The sequence below is a fragment of the Mobula birostris genome, chromosome 16, assembly GCF_030028105.1.
Source record: "Mobula birostris isolate sMobBir1 chromosome 16, sMobBir1.hap1, whole genome shotgun sequence".
NCBI classification, from domain to species: Eukaryota; Metazoa; Chordata; class Chondrichthyes; order Myliobatiformes; family Myliobatidae; genus Mobula; species Mobula birostris.
In genome coordinates this window covers 41,052,374-41,065,346 of record NC_092385.1, presented here as the reverse complement: position 1 = coordinate 41,065,346, position 12,973 = coordinate 41,052,374, and the positions used below count along the sequence as shown (strand labels likewise).

The following is a 12,973-nucleotide window of genomic DNA, read 5'->3' as shown; positions in this document are numbered from 1 at the left end:
GAATCAGACGAATCCATTTTTGATGCATGAAATCAATAGATAATGATGGTTAGGGGTGTCAAATTAAAAGCGTCAGTTCTTATTGGGAAAATGACTATCAGTGGTGAACTTTTCCAAATCTGCAGTTCTATGTAATAGCCACATATTGCAATGAAATGCAGCATTTCCTCCTTTTAGTGAGGCTTTACGTTAGATATTAGACTGTGTGCTTGAGATTGCAAAATTCAAAACTAGATCCTTAATTCTGATGTTGCTTGATATTGCTGATTACATCTTCCTAATACTTGAGATTGCAAAATTCAAAACTAGATCCTTAATTCTGATGTTGCTTGATATTGCTGATTACATCTTCCTAATACTTCTTGGGCACGTTGCCAAGGTGGTTAAGGCACTCGACTAGCGACCTGAAGGTCGTGAGTTTGAGCTCCAGCCGAGGCAACGTGTTGTGTACTTGAGCAAGGCATTTAACCACACAGTGTTCTGCGACGACACTGGTGCCAAGCTGTATCGGCCCTTGCCCTTCCCTTGGACAACATCGGTGTCGTGGAGATGGGAGACTTGCAGCATGGGCAACTGCCAGTCTTCCATACAACCTTGCCCAGGCCTGCGCCCTGGAGAGTGAAGACTTTCCGGGCACAGATCTATGGTCTCGCAAGACTAATGGATGCCTAAATACTTCTTGAAGAGATCTGCTTTAAAAAAAAAGAAACACAAGAAGTCGAACGGTTAAACCTGAATGGATCCAACAGATTTTTTTTCAGAAAACTGATTTCTTACCATTTGAACCCAAAGTCATCAAGATAAGACTATCAGAATTAATTTTGGTCCAAGAATGTTAATGGGCCTCTCCTCCTTGTGATCTAGAGCCCACTGTAGCACCGTACAATGTCTCAGCCAAAAGTCTGTCAGCCTCTGAAGTCCAAGTTTTCTGGGAAGCTGTTCCTTGGGAGACAAACAAAGGAAAAGTTCGGGGTTATGAGGTAAGAAAAATGATTTCTGTAATTAATTCTGAAAGATGAAAAGAATCCAAGTAATTACAGCTGAAGTTAATGCAATTCAACAGGGTGTTTGGGGAATAACTCATCCTTTAAAGTTAATCTATAATGAGTTGTCAATATTCTCAAGAGTGAGTGGAAAAAAAAGCTAATTAATTTTTGTGAAGTTTTGTGTTGAAGGAATATGAAAAAAATGATGTATTACACAGTATAATTTGTCTTTCATTGCTGTTAAGAAGCAAAACACCAATCTATATCAATGTTACCAAAACTCAACAAATACCCACATATTCTTTAGTATGTATAAGTGATTAATGTAAGATTCTACAGGTTTTGTTTTATGCTACCATATACTTAAGTAATTTGAACTTCCCCCTCACAATAGTTTCCAATTTCTAAATCAAACAGAAATTATGTGAATGCAAGCATTGTTTACAAGAAGTTTAGAGATGCCTTAAAGGTTTCCATGTCAAGTAAAAGTTATTTTTTCTTTCTTCCTGAACAGAGTTTTTGAACTACATTATGAAATTGGTTTATGCTGATTTTGTCACATAGTTACTGCACAATGTTATGTTATATAAAATCACATACAGTATTGCCCAAAGACCACTTAATACATGTTATTTCTAATTATGAGAATTGATATTTCTCAAGTATATCAATATTTTTCAATTGTCTATTATTACTGTATGCCCATTTGGAATAAATATCAATTTTGCCTCAATTTGTCAATTTTGATGAGAGAAACATAGGTACAGATTTGCATTTTATGTTTCCTAATAAAATAATTATTTAAAAAAATAAGCTAACCAAATGCACTATCTGGAAATGTTGCAATTCACTATAAGACGCAATTTGAGAACCGGATTTTTAGTACAGATTGACCATCTGGAATTGAATTTATCTGTAATATCTGAGGATTAAGTATTCATTGCAATTCCTTTGGGGACTACTGTTGACAAAGCAAACTTTTGATTGAAACTAACTGACAGATACTGTTGAGCAAAAGTGCCATTTTGCAATAACTTTGTTCAACATAAAGATGAAGGAAGCAGAACAAAGTTTCTGCTGGGCCTTGTGCCTTTGATAATAATGTTTACCCATTGACAGGAATCTGAAAATTCAAGAAAAAATGAGCTTTAAGAGACATATGAAAATCAAATGAAACCTTCTGAAGGAACTTTGACTTGAAACATTAACTCCATTTCTCCTCGCATAGTTGCGGTCTGATCTAGTGATGGGTTTAAGCATTGTTCTATTTTTATTTTGGGCATTAATTAACATCTAGATCTCACAGCTACTGTATACTCATCTTGAATGACATTTACCTTCATAATGCTTTTGGTTATCATTTCTGTTACTATTTTCTAAATGTACAGTATATACTTATCATATACTGCTGCAACCCACGAAATGCTGGAGAAACTCAGAGGGTCAGGCAGCATTTGTGGAGGAAAATGGGCAGTTGACATTACAAGTTGAGACCCTTCAGTAGACTGAAAGACAGAGGGTAATGAAAGAACGGGAGGAGCAGGAGCTGGCAGGCAATTGAAAGTGGAGGAGAGGGCAGGCAGTGATAGACAGATGGGACAGGAAATAACACCAAAAGCTGGGAGCTGATAGGCAGAAATGACAAAGGGCTGAAGGAGATGGAATCTGATAGCCCAGAGAAGGTGGAGTATATAATAAAGGTCGAAAGATAAGGAATGAAGATGGCAGTAGTGAGAGAGGTGAACCAATGGGAGGAGTATGTGGGTGATGGGCTGATGGTATGGGTGGAGGAGGGGATAGTGACGGGGCCAAGTAGATGAGGAGGAGGGGGAAAGGGACAGAGGGGTACAATTATGAAAGTTGGAGAATTCAGTGTTCATGCCACCAGGTTGTCGGCTACTCAGGTGGAATATGCGGTGTTGTTCCTCTAGTCTGCATTTAGTTTGTTAGAGGAGGCTGAGAGTAAACACATTGATGTGGGAAGATGGAGGAGAATTAAAATGCCTGGTAACTGGGAGATCTGGATGGCTACAGCAGGCAATTGTAAAGCCTTCATCCAGTCTGCATTACCGACTAGATGCAGATTGAAGACTACTTAATAGAGTAATTATGCTCCATCCACCATGGCTTTCTGAATTTCCCTAGTAACTAGTCATTTTAATTGTCCTTGCCATTCCCACAACAATATGTCTGTCCTTGACCTCCTTTACTGCCACGATGAGGCAAAAAGCAAACTAGATGAACAGCATTTCACATTCCAGCAGTGTAGCTAACAACCTGGTTGGCTGAATATTGTAATCTCCAACTTCAGCAATTGCTCACCTTTATCCCCCCTCACTCTTTTTCTTTCCTCTCCTCCACCATTTCAATCTGCCCATTATCTACACTGGACTGAAAGGTTGAGGAAACTATAAGACTGAAGGAAGATTTTCCACTGGATCCCCTTGCTCACTACTTCCCCACCTTCCTCCCTTTATTCCATGCCCCATCTTCCTCTCCTATCAGATTCTGTCATCTTCAGTCCTTTGTCACTTCAACCTATCACATCACAGCTTCTGGTGCTTTCCTCTCTCCTTTCCCCCACCTACTTCTCACCATTACTCGGCTGGTTCCACCTGACAGCTTTTATTCCACCTTATCCCTCCACCTTTCTATACTGGCCATCAGAGATTAAGGGAGCTAGTTACTCTTTGGAGAGAAGGAGGATGAGAGGAGACATGATAGAGGTGTACAAGATAATAAGAGGAATAGATAGAGTGGATAGCTAGCGCCTCTTCCCCAGGGCACCACTGCTCAATACAAGAGGACATGGCTTTAAGGTAAGGGGTGGGAAGTTCAAGGGGAATATTAGAGAAAGGTTTTTTACTCAGAGAGTGGTTGGTGCGTGGAATGCACTGCCTGAGTCAGTGGTGGAGGCAGATACACTAGTGAAGTTTAAGAGACTACTAGACAGGTATATGGAGGAATTTAATGTGGGGGTTTATATGGGAGGCAGGGTTTGAGGGTCGGCACAACATTGTGGGCCGAAGGGCCTGTACTGTGCTGTTCTATTCTATGTTCTATGTTCTATGATCCCTCAATCTTTCAGTCCAGATAAAGGGTTTCAACCCAAAATGTCAACTGTCCATTTCCCTTCATATATCCTGGGAGACCTGCTGAGTTTCTCCAGCATATTGGGTATTGCTCCAGGTTGCAACATCTGCAGTCTCATATATTGATTAATTTTGTGACTGTAGAAAACAGAGGAAGTTGGTCATAATATTGCTCATGCAGAAAACTGACATATACCCAAGCAGTAGCCATATTCACAGCTTTTACCATTGCACAGCTACAGTATACAAATGGTACAGTCCACAAGTTTCAATTTGCTTTATCGTCATGATATCATGATACATAGAGGGTCTGATGACAATAATGCCTTCATTATTTGCTGTACAGTAATGCCATCAGTTTTGTTTTTGGCATGCCTATTGAATTCAGTCACGGAATTAATTTATTGCAAATCAATTCATATTCTCTTCTGCTTTTATATCTTTTTCTTAAGATATGGTATTGGTCAGATGATGAAAATGAAGAAGTAGCAAGCAAACTGAGATTAAGCGGAAACAACACTTCAACAAAAGTCACAGGATTGAAGGGCAGCACCCTTTATTACCTGGTAGTAACAGCTTTCAGTAGTGCTGGGACAGGACCTGCCAGTCTTCCAGTCAATGTCACAACAAAGAAACCACGTGAGTATTTCTGTGAAAGTCTGATGAACTACTAAAATTATTTTTATGGGATTTGTCAAGGTATGCTTCCAACATTCCATAATGTGAAAAATGGAGATATAAAACTTTGTAATTTCTTCACTTGAAATTGTATTTGTAGAATAATCTCTGACAAAGCCTTCTGTAATATTAACGGACCCTTAACAGTTAATATTTCTAGTTCAGAAATTCAGCATAGACATCTTTTCTTTTTCTCTTCATAAAAATAAGCTTGAAATTATAAAAAGAAAACTCTGTAAGTTGCTTTTACATTGTAAATTGGTATTTTGTAATTGGTTTCTTATTGTACTAAGATACAGTGAAAAACTTTATGTGCTATACATGCACATTATATTATATCATTATATATTATTATATCATTATTATCACACTATTATATCATCAATGGGAAAAGCAATAACAGTATGAAGATATAATGTTCCAGTTGCAGAGAAAGTACAGTGTAGGCAGACAAATAAGATGCAAGGGCAACAGCCAGGTAGATTGAGAGATCAAGGGTTTATCTTTATCATAGAGGAGGTCAATTTAGTAGTCTTATAACAGCAGGATGGAAGCTGTCCTTGAGCCTGATGGTGCCTGTTTGCAAATCTCTGATGGAAGGCGGGAGAAGAGCGATTGGCCAGTGTGGGAGGATCTTCGATTATGTTAGCTTCCTTCCCTCAGCATCTGGAAGTGCTTGCAGAATCAATGTGGGTTTTCTTATGATAGATTGGACTGTGTCCAGAACTCTTTGCAATTTCTTATGGTCAAGACCAGAAAAGTTGCCATATCAAGTTGTGATTGGATGCTTCCTGTGAGAGTCAATGAGGACGTATCAAATTTCCTCAGCCTTCTGAGGAAGTAGAGGTGCTGCTGCTCTTTCTTGGCAGTTGAACCAGGGAAAGCTATCAGTGATGCTTACACGGAGAAAGTTGAAGCTATCAACCATCTCCACCTCAGCACCATTGATAAATGCAGGCTGTGTACTGTGCCACACTTGCTGAAGTCAATTACTAGTTCTTTTGTTTTATTGACTTTGGGATAAGATTGTTGTTTTGTCTCCATGCTACCTGGCTCTATATGTCCTTCCTGTACTTTATCACATCATTATTCAAGCTCTTTCCCACTGCTGTGGTGTCTTCTGAGAACGTGTAGATAGAGTCAGAGCAGAATCTGGTCACACTGTCAGGAGTGTAAAGAAGGTAAAATTAGAGGTTAAGGGTGCAGCATTCTGGCTACCTTTGTTGAGGATAATTCTGTAAGAGATGATGCTGCCTATCCTTAAAGTTTGTAGTCTGTTGGTCAAGAAGTCAATGATCCATTTGCAGAGGGAGGAGCTGAGAATACGTTTAGGAGTTTGGAGGTGAGATAGCTTGGAATTTTGGTATTGAAAGTGGAGCTATAGTCAAAAAAATTGAGTCTGACTTCGCTATCTTTGTTATCCTGATGTTCCAGAGATGAGTGTAGGGCCAGGGAGATGGCTTCTGCCCGTGGACCTGTTTAGGCGATAGGAGAATTACAGTCGATCAGTTTGTGAGGTCAGTGTTGATGTCTGTCAGGACCAGTCTCTCAAAGCACTTAACGTTGGGACATGAGAACCCCTGGGTAGTAGTCATTAAGGCATAGTACCTTTTTTTTTGGCTTTGGATGATAGTATTCGTCCATCTTGTATGAAAGGTTGGTTTCTTGCATATAAAGACAGACAGGTAGATGGCATCTCTGGGCTTAAGAATTCCAGCCCATAAATTGCCTAAGTCCGCTGGCATGGATATGATTTGTTTTCACTGATATAAGATAGCAACTTAGTATTTCATTATATTATAGCACCAAGTCAAGCACCTGGAAAAATATGGTGGGAATCAGCTAGCTCCAGAGTTGTTCTAAACTGGGACCACGTCAAAGCAATGGAAAATGAATCAGAAGTGACAGGATATAAAGTAAGTAAATCTAACAACCTGTAAAAGAGTATTTGTTAAGTATCTAGTTACATATTATTTCCAAGGGATATGATACTGCAGTCTGTTTTATTGATCTCCTGTGTAATGATGGAAAAAGCACTCTAATTTTTAAAATCTGTGCAGAATGAAAAATTCTATCTTTGAGAAAAGCCGTTGAAACTAAATCCCTTATAAATTAAGACACTTTGCACTAAATTTATTTAGTACTTCTTTTACTTGGCAGATTTTGAACAGGAAAATCGCTTTAATGGTAAAATTGTTTAACATTACAAAGCTCTAGGATTATTTGGAGAGCATTGAGTTTGTTCTGTCTACCGAAATGAATGTGTTACAGGCTCTAACTGGTTCTCATCAATATGTACAATGCAAATGTGAACCAGCTGAAGAGTCTACAGAAACAGAGGGTCTTAAAGATCTGCATATAACCTTGAAATGAAGTATTACATTTAAAAGGTTTTGGAGAAGATACAGAAATAATATATGAAAATTCTTGCTGGTGTGAAGAATTGCAGCATAAGATTAGAATATCTAGATGCTATTCTTGGAACAAAGAATGGTTGGAGGTGATTTATAGAGGTGTACAACGTCATAGCTGGTTGAGATTGGATAACTAGGGGAAATCTGTTCCTGTTGACAGATGGTTCAAGGACTATGAGACATAAATGATGTTAGAAATATCTTGTTTAAAATGTTATGATTGTTCTACAAATAGTCACTTCAATTTTATTATTAATTAAATGTCCCTGAGTTTCAGGGACATCTAAGAATATTAAAAGTAAATTATTAGTTTTATAGTTAGCTAATTTTTTTTACATCTTTATTGGTTAACAAAGGGCAGAAGGCAGAGGGTCGTGGTGGGGGGAGTACATTCAAATTGGAGGATTGTGACTAGTGGTGTCCCACAAGGATCTGTTCTGGGACTTCTACTTTTTGTGATTTTTATTAACGACCTGGATGTGGGGGTAGAGGGGTGGTTTGGCAAGTTTGCAGATGACACAAAGGTTGGTGGTGTTGTAGATAGTGTAGAGCATTGTCAAAGATTGCAGAGAGACATTGATAGGGTGCAGAAGTGGGCTGAGAAGTGGCAGATGGAGTTCAACCTGGAGAAGTGTGAGGTGGTACACTTTGGAAGGACAAACTCCAAGGCAGAGTACAAAGTCAATGGCAGGATACTTGGTAGTGTGGAGGAGCAGAGTGATCCGGGGGTACATGTCCACAAATCCCTGAGAGTTGCCTCACAGGTGGATAGGGTAGTTAAGAAAGCTTATGGGGTGTTAGTTTTCATAAGTCGAGGGATAGAGTTTAAGAGTCGCGATGTAATGATGCAGCTCTATAAAACTCTGGTTAAGCCACAACTGGAGTATTGTGTCCAGTTCTGGTCGCCTCATTATAGGAAGGATGTGGAAGCAATGGAAAGGATACAGAAGAGATTTGCCACGATGCTGCCTGGGTTAGAGAGTATGGATTATGATCAGAGATTAAGGGAGCTAGGGCTTTACTCTTTGGAGAGAAGGACAATGAGAGGAGACATGATAGAGGTGTACAAGATAATAAGAGGAATAGATAGAGTGGATAGCCAGCGCCTCTTCCCCAGGGCACCACTGCTCAATACAAGAGGACATGGCTTTAAGGTAAGGGGTGGGAGGATCAAGAGGAATATTAGAGGAAGGTTTTTTACTCAGAGAGTGGTTGCGTGGAATGCACTGCCTGAGTCAGTGGTGGAGGCAGATACGCTGGTGAAGTTTAAGAGACTACTAGACAAGTATATGGAAGAATTTAAGGTGGGGGGTTATATGAGAGGCAGGGTTTGAGGGTCGGCACAACAATGTGGGCTGAAGGGCCTGTAATGTGCTGTACTAATCTATGTTCTATGTTCATTGGGAGTTTTCAGGGGTGGAGACTTTGTGCTGCACTATTGATGGTCCTGTTGCCAGACCTTGTAGATGGAACCCATCATGCAAAAACCAGTAAGATACTTGTCCTGACGAAGGGTCTCGGCCAAAAACATTGACTGTACCTCTTCCTACAGATGCTGCCTGGCCTGCTGCGTTCACCAGCAATTTTTATGTGTGTCACTTGAAATTCCAGCATCTGCAGATTTCTTTGTGTTTGCGTTTTTAAGAATAATTCCACTTTCCTTATGCAAAGTAACTGCAGTTGGTGGACTATGGACAGCCTTTATTTTGGTCGGAGGCCAGCAACCTTGCAAGGTCTGATCCATTATGTAATCCACCTACCAACTCCAAGTAAATTATTTACTGCAAGGAAAGCAAGGGGCATGATAATGACTTCCAGGGGATCCTCTTGCATGATATTTTGCAGTCATAAAATAATTCATAAGCCTTAGCTGTTAGATTGATTTTTGGGTTTAGGACATATATATTTAGCAATTGACTTTGGCGACCAGTCTTCACATCTGAATATGTATTGTACATTTAATTTGGAGTGCAGCTCTGAACAATGGTTCCTAAAGGATGTGAATCCCAGTCCAGACAATGCTGATTAAAATTCATTTGGATATCTGTGGTGTGGATGTGAATCTGGAGGTGTGAAGGTTGTATGTAGTTTCAAAGAAAGCATTGTCCATACATTATAAATATGGAGTTGTCCTTCGATGTTTGGCATATTAAATATCAAGCCCCACGTTGGGCCAGGGATCTTTCCACTGAAAGGGTCTCCATATGTGGCCTGCTGTATCTTGCTTTTTTGAATAAAGAAGCTGCTTTGTATCTACCACTAATTTTCTCCAGTGACTTCATTCACACACCATTAGCTATCTCTTAACCAATTATCTATCCAAAGTCTTGGACACAACAGAGAAGTCAATGTGGCTCAAAAGTGCCAGCCACTTCTCCTTATCCCAATACAGTTTACTATTGCCTCCAGGGTTTCAGTTGGTCTGTGTGGTGATTCAGTTTTGAGGTTAGAGAATGGAAGTAGAAATCTGGCAACTGGTGTTTCATAATGTTGTGGTTTGGGAGTGAAAGGTTGTCATTTGATCAGGGGGAGAAAACAAGAAAGTGATTTTGGGAGGGGATCAGAATTTGGAAGACTGGCATTTTGTTGGCTGGTGGAAGGGAAGTGGATGTGAAGTTTAGGATTGAAAGATTGGGACCAGCAGCATATCAGCAGAGTATAGTGTGTTGCTGGGAAGCTGGAGATTGGGGGAGTAGGTGGTGAGTGGTGTTGGGGAAGCTGGATTGGGAAAAAACATGCTCAAGAGCCATGGTAAGTAAATAAGATAACTACTCAGAAGATCAAGGAATTGAAGATTGTAGGGAATCGTTACAGAAGAGGAGTTAAGACCAGCAAAAATCAACATGATCATATTGATTGATAGAGCAGATTGGAGGGGGATACAGGGTCTATTCCTTCTTCCTTTTCTGATGTCGTTGGTCTGCACGGAGATAGTTCTGAGGAATTCCTGGGAAGCTCATGCTCTATCCTGAGTGTTCAAGAATGAAATAGTATAGCGCAAGATCCTAATCCAAATGACATCAATCTGTCTGATTTGTTACAGGGATATAGCACAAAATTAGTCCACTGTGTATACCAATTATACCAATTTGGAGGATTATACCAATCCTCCAAATACCTATTTCATTTTTCCATATTCAAGTCAACTTCTTCCATATCTTACAATTCAACTAAACAGTAAGGGAGTTTACAGAGTACTTTAATTTCCACCTAATTTATACCCTAAACTTTCGTATATCACTGCACATTTTTGGTGTGTGGGAGGAAACCAGAGCTCTGGGAATTAACCCACACGTCCCACTGAGAAGATGCATACTCTCCAAAGACATCACTGGAAGTCATGACTGAACCCGTCTTGCTGGAATCCTGAGCTGCCCCAATCTCACTGATTCACCAATTCAACAGAATATTTTAAGCAAATATGCAAATATTGGAAATGGCTTTGTAAATAGTTATACTGTATTATGAATTTCTGAAGAGTGCACTGAGTATTAACAGTTCATCGTTGCTGGACTCTGAACTAATCACCATCCAAATAATGCTCTTTTCTCCAGATGGTTAGCAATTAAATTCAGAAGTACGAGTATGTGATTTTTAACACAAAACCTAGAATGAATCCAATGGTGCCTACTTTTCTTGCACAATTCACAAGATTAAAGAACTAACCTGAGTTAGATCAGACAAGTGAAATCATGCAAATGGGAAATTAGACCAGTTCCTTCTGTATGTAATTCAATTCTGGATGCTGAACAGCTTCCTGCATCAGTTGTGCATCTCATAACTTTGAAGTACTTTATGCTTTAGACATGAAAAATTAACAAAATCTCACTCAGAGGCATAAGAACTTTAAAAGTAGTGCTAATCGCAATCCTCCTTCCTCAACTTGCTTACTCTGTGATGAGATAAGAAATCGCAGTGACGTAGAGAAGTTTAGGATATAAGTTTCCCACTGGAACAAGTAAAGTCTGTCTTAGAAAAGTTTCAAGCAGGGAATATAAATTGGGATAAAATTTTGTACAGAAGTAAAATGATGATTGTGAAAGACAATTGGTCATTTAAAATCAGATGCAAAAATAACTTGCAAAGTAAACTTTTCATAGTCAGTGAGTTTTTCAGCAGCATCTATCACAAAACATGCTGTGACAAACACATTATCTTCTGGGATTATCAGACTTCTGCTGCTACCTCTAGTGAAATACTAATGCGAAAGTAAAGGAAGTCCACTATATTTTCTTGTTTACAGCTTCTGCATAATGCTCCATGTGGAGAAGTCATCTTCCATTAACAGTAGTTGCCAGACTTCCACATTTGACTGCACTGTGAAAACCAGAAATAGTTTCCTATATTATAACAGCTGCTACTGTTAACCTCACCATTATCCAGTCAAAATCCAGATCACTTTTCTCTACAAATAGAGAAAGGTGGTTGCTTACTCTTGCGTAGCTAACTTCTGTTGATACTTTTCTCATATCATTGACTGGAATCCTGAATATACAGTCATGTTTTGCAGAAAACTAACAATAGTGCAGACTATTGGAGGGTGCCTATAAATATTCCATTGTGTTAGGGTTGTTTAATGCTTTTAGTAAAATGTGACTTGGAGCATAGGCATTGGAATGGCAAAAAGTTAGGGAAAGTTGGTCAATACCTCAATACATCTCCATAATATATATATCGCAAAAGTTGGTCAATACCTCAATACATCGCCATAATATATATATCGCAATGGCAAGCTCATGGTGGAGAAAGGTGCTGAATATTAGTACAATTAAAAGGAAGGAATTATGCACTTTGTTTTACTTTCACAGGCAGGAACGTTAGAACCAATATCAAAAGTGGACAGAAGCTCAAAATCTACAGAAGAAGAAATATAAGAATTATAGTGGAATGTAGCTCACAGTAATACAAATGGCATTCATAGTGCTTAGAATGATATCTTACAATTACTTAGCCTCTATGTTTGAAATAAAACTTAACTGCTCCATTATATAATTGATATCTATGTTAATGCATGAAAAGGAAAACAAACCTATAGAGAGAGTGAGTTTTGGCCAGTGTTGTGGGGTCTAGTTTTAGGAATGATTCCTAATTGTGCTTATACCTTGACAGGTTTTGTACAGAAATAACAGACAAAGTAGTTCAAAGGTGATAGAAACCAATAACACATCTGTGGAGCTTCTACTGCCTGATGATGCTGACTATATTATTGAAGTGAAGACATTCAGCGATGGTGGGGATGGAATCAGCAGTGCTCAAATCAGGATTCCAAGAATGTCACGTAAGTTATCTTTTTTATATGTATTACAGATGGCAGTTATTCAGTTTGATAGAGTAGTTCTATTGTATTAAAATACATCTTTTTGCTTTGATGCAAACTACTATATGTAGCAACAGTTCTCTCTCATTTTACTGCAGCTATATTGTTTGGAATTATGTTAGTTGCTGCCACTGAAGGAAAAAAGACATGTTGATTCCTTCTGACTGATGTATCTTGGATAGTCTAAATATGCTTTACAAATGACACATTAGTACTAGTTTACGGACTTCAGTCAAATATCTTGACTGTGGAATATGCTGAAAATGGAAGTGTTAGATTTGTTCAATTGAACTGGTATAGCATTCTAGAACTGGAACAAGAGTAAATGCTGTATTTGTTCATCTTTATTTTAAATAAGTTTTGATCTCCGTTAAAACAGCAGGTCAAGGAGTATCTTGAATGCGCGAGAAGAGATGATGTAAAAAAATCACTGCATACTTTTAAAAATTATGTTGATGCATTGCAGAATGAATATTGCCATGCATA

At 38.8% G+C, this 12,973-nt stretch overlaps 1 protein-coding gene across 3 annotated transcripts in view; it reads left to right on the top strand.

Annotated features, from left to right (window-relative positions):
* Window positions 1–12,973, top strand: part of LOC140211113 (contactin-4-like) — a 2,284,382-nt gene that overhangs the window by 2,179,155 nt on the left and 92,254 nt on the right. For all 3 annotated transcript variants that reach the window (XM_072280600.1, XM_072280598.1, XM_072280599.1), the window contains 4 exons: window positions 865–980; window positions 4,531–4,717; window positions 6,560–6,672; window positions 12,280–12,448. In XM_072280600.1, the coding sequence (XP_072136701.1) occupies window positions 865–980; window positions 4,531–4,717; window positions 6,560–6,672; window positions 12,280–12,448 (585 nt within the window). The remainder of the gene's footprint in view (window positions 1–864; window positions 981–4,530; window positions 4,718–6,559; window positions 6,673–12,279; window positions 12,449–12,973) is intronic.